General features: G+C 58.9%; 1 protein-coding gene across 1 annotated transcript; it reads right to left on the bottom strand.

The window, feature by feature from the left end:
• Window positions 1-628: 628 nt before the first annotated feature.
• LOC123402127 (UDP-glucuronate 4-epimerase 1) lies at window positions 629-2,741 on the bottom strand. Its single transcript, XM_045096008.1, has one exon. It carries the CDS (start codon window positions 2,377-2,379, stop codon window positions 1,063-1,065), a length of 1,317 nt encoding a protein of 438 aa, XP_044951943.1. The 5' UTR covers window positions 2,380-2,741; the 3' UTR covers window positions 629-1,062.
• Window positions 2,742-3,517: the final 776 nt, after the last annotated feature.

The following is a 3,517-nucleotide window of genomic DNA, read 5'->3' as shown; positions in this document are numbered from 1 at the left end:
GAGATGCCACGAGTCAGGAGGAAACAAATCTCCGCGACAGCAACAAAGAATAATAAAGTAAAAACAAAAGATCTCAGGAACAAGAACAAAACGTACTACTCGTGTGCCTGCATACACGAATAAAAATAAAAAGATTTGTTTTTCTAGAACTTTGGTAGTACTACGAATAATAAGAAATGCGGTTCGAATACAGCTCATCCTCGAGTGTCGCCTCCGTCCACTCCATACTCGTTGGCGGGCCCACCCATGTGGCCCACGTGGGCAGGCCCAGCCACCGACCAATCGACGACACCCAGGCCCCACCCCCAGCGACGGCCACGCGGGCCCACCGGAGCAATCAAGGCCGCCCGGGCCCACCGCCAGCTCCATCGCGCCCCAAGCCCAGCTGGCGGCCACCCTCGCGCGCGCGCTCCAATGCAGTGCGCGTCCCCTCCAAGCTTATCTCTATCTCGACGGCGCCGGAAGCGGAGGCGGAACCTCCTCCGCGAATTTTCCGGCGACCACCTCCGCGCGCTTTCTCCGGGAGCGATAAAATCGGAACGGCAAGGAACAAACCGCCAGATTTTTTGAAATTTAAACGGGCGATCGGATAAGCCAGTTCGTCCTAGCTTCATTTAGTTAGATAAGATTAAAAAAACCGCGTCAGCGAGATTACATGCATTGATTCAAATTTTGAAAAGGGTTTTGGCAGATGGAGGAGGGGAAAAGAAGAAACTAATCAAGAGCCACTTTGTCTTTACAGAGAAAAAAAATCGAAAAAATAAACAATGAGAAAAGGTTTCGCTCCATTGCTTTCGTCTTCGTCGGCGCTCGGCGGCGGCGGCAAGGAAAGGAAAGAATTCGATCCGGGATTTTTCTTTTTTTCTTCACCGGAGAACACCACCCTAAAACGTAGTATTCCCGCAAAAAGAATCGAGACAAGAATGCTGTTAAAGCTTGACGATGATCCATCCATCCATGGGACTAAAAATGTTTGATCCGGGAGTGGTCGGAAATAAAGAATCAGCAGGGGTTGGGTGAGGAGGGGAAGAATAGGGGGGGCGGCGCGGCGCGGCGCGGCGGTCACAAGTTCTTGGATCCCCGGGTGTAGCCGTAGTAGGAGAGGTACCACTTGACGAACTTCTTGAGGCCGGCGTCGAGGTTGGTGGTCGGCTTGTACCCGAGCTGCTGCCGGGCGAGCGAGATGTTGGCGTGGGTGAAGGGCACGTCGCCGTTGCCGGGCATCTCCACCACGTGCTTCTTCGCCTTCACCCGGAGGTGCTTCTCCAGGATGGACACCAGCGTGGGCACCGTCACAGGGGAGGTGTTGCCGAGGTTGAAGATCCTGTAGGGCGCCGGCCCGCGCTTCTTGCCGCCGGTGCCCGTGCTCCTGCCGGCCGTGTCCAGCGACCCCAGGCAGCCCTTGACGATGTCGTCGATGTAGGTGAAGTCGCGGGCGAGGTCCACGTGATTCTTGCCCCGGTAGACGGTGATGGGCTTCCCCTGCAGGATGTTGCGGGTGAAGGAGAAGTAGGCCATGTCCGGCCGCCCCCACGGCCCGTACACCGTGAAGAAGCGCAGGCCGGTGATGGACAGCCCGTAGATGTGGTTGTACGAGTGGGTGATCTCCTCGCCGGCCTTCTTCGTGGCCGCGTAGAGCGACGCCGGCTGGTCCGTGCGGTGCGACTCGGAGAAGGGCACCTTGTCGTTGAGGCCGTAGACGGAGGAGGATGACGCCCAGACGATGGCCGGCTGCGGGTCGGCGTTCTTGCAGGCCTCCAGGAGGGTGACGAGCCCCGCAACATTGGAGTGTACGTACGAGGCCGGGTTCTCCATGGCGTAGCGCACGCCGGCCTGCGCGGCCAGGTGGAGCACGTGGGTGAAGGGGACGACGTCGAAGAGCTTGGCCAGGAGCCGGCCGTCGTTGATGTCGCCCTCGACGACGAACACGCCGTGGGAGGACAGCAGCGCCTTGCGTGCCTTCTTGAGCGAGGGGTCGTAGTAGGCGTTGAAGTTGTCGATGCCGACGACGCCGTCCCCACGCTTGCGCAGCGCGAGGGAGCAGTGCGCGCCGACGAACCCGGAGGCGCCCGTGACGAGCACCGACATCCCCGCCCCGGCGGCCGACCCCGGCGGCCTGCGCGGCGCGGCGGAGGCGCGGATCTGGCGCTCCCAGTGCAGGCCGCCCCAGGAGGCGGCGAAGTACTTGGAGGAGGTGTCGACGAAGGACTGGAAGCTGAGGTAGGAGGCGGTCATGGCGACGAGGAAGAGCGCCCAGAGGAACATGGTGCTGGTGGACGCGAAGCAACGGTGCAGCTGGCGGTTCATGGCGCCGCCGGCCCGCTCGATCTTCACCTTGCCAGGGGTGGACGGGAACAGGTCGTCCTCCAGCGCCCGCATCTTCTTGCTGAAACCTCCCGCCGTCGTCGTGCTGCCCGCCCGCGGCGGCAAGCCAACCAATCAACGAAGAAACCAAGAAGCCCTCACACTCCTTGCTCCTCCTTCTCCTTCTCCCGGACGACGACGCAACCACGGACGGACGGATGGATGGAGGATCGATCAAGCAAGCAAGCAAGCAAACAGGCAGGCGCAAATCGGCGCGGTGCCTTCCGTCCGATGGGTGCACTCCTAGCGCGTACGTATCCCGGCGGGAAATCCGGGACGGACGGAAGGGATTTTTATTGTATCGGAGGGGGGAAAAGAGAGGGGAAGGGGGGAGCGGGCAGGGGCAGGGGCTGGGTGTGCGCCTGCCTAGGGAGGAAGGGCGGGGAGGGGCGGGTATAAATAGGGGAAAGCGACGGGGGGCGGGGGCGGAGGGCGGAGGAGTTGCCGGCGGCGGTGCGGGTGGGGAGGATTGCGCGGCTATTTTTGGGCTCGGCCGGGGAGGATGTTGGGGGGATTTCGATTCTTTCACGGCGGGGGAACGGAACGGAACGGAACAGCCGTCGGTGGTTTCCTGGCGGTATTTATGCTGGCGCGGTGACGCGGGTTTCCTGATTATTACTGCCTGCGCGGTCACGGGCCGGGTTTGCGCGTGCCCTGCCAGGGTTGTTTGTTTTCACGCGTCGGGGTGTGATGTGAATGCGATGCCACTCTGTCCGTCGCATTCATTGGTGGGGGAACGGAGGGATTTCCTGCCGCGTGACGACGCCATGCCGATGTAGAGTTTCACGCCTGCTGACTGACTGATCTTCCGGCTGGAATCCGGATTGGTGCGTGGTGCCGGCGTTTCTTCAGCCCCCCAGCATGCTACCACGTGGAATTTAGGGCATGTTTGGTTTTAATAAGTCAGGTGATTTATAAGTCAGGTGACTTATAAGTCAGTGATTTATAAGTCAGGTGACTTATAAGTCAAGTGACTTAAAACCAGTGACTTATAAGTCAAGCCTGTTTGATTGTCATATGACTTATAAGTCAAGCCTGTTTGATTGTCATATGACTTATAAGTCACCTGATCACACATTTTCATGCAAAAGTAGGTGACTTATAAGTTTTAGGCCCTGTCTGATTTCAATAAATCAGGTGACTTATAAGTCAC

This window comes from Hordeum vulgare, chromosome 6H (genome assembly GCF_904849725.1).
Source record: "Hordeum vulgare subsp. vulgare chromosome 6H, MorexV3_pseudomolecules_assembly, whole genome shotgun sequence".
NCBI lineage: Eukaryota > Viridiplantae > Streptophyta > Magnoliopsida > Poales > Poaceae > Hordeum > Hordeum vulgare.
Note: the sequence above shows the minus strand (reverse complement) of the source record. Positions and strands in the feature narration are given on the sequence as shown.

What these genes read in the sequence shown, in the direction of transcription:
- LOC123402127 (XM_045096008.1), bottom strand. Translation starts at nt 2,379, where the DNA reads ATGCGGGCGCTGGAGGACGACCTGTTCCCGTCCACCCCTGGCAAGGTG.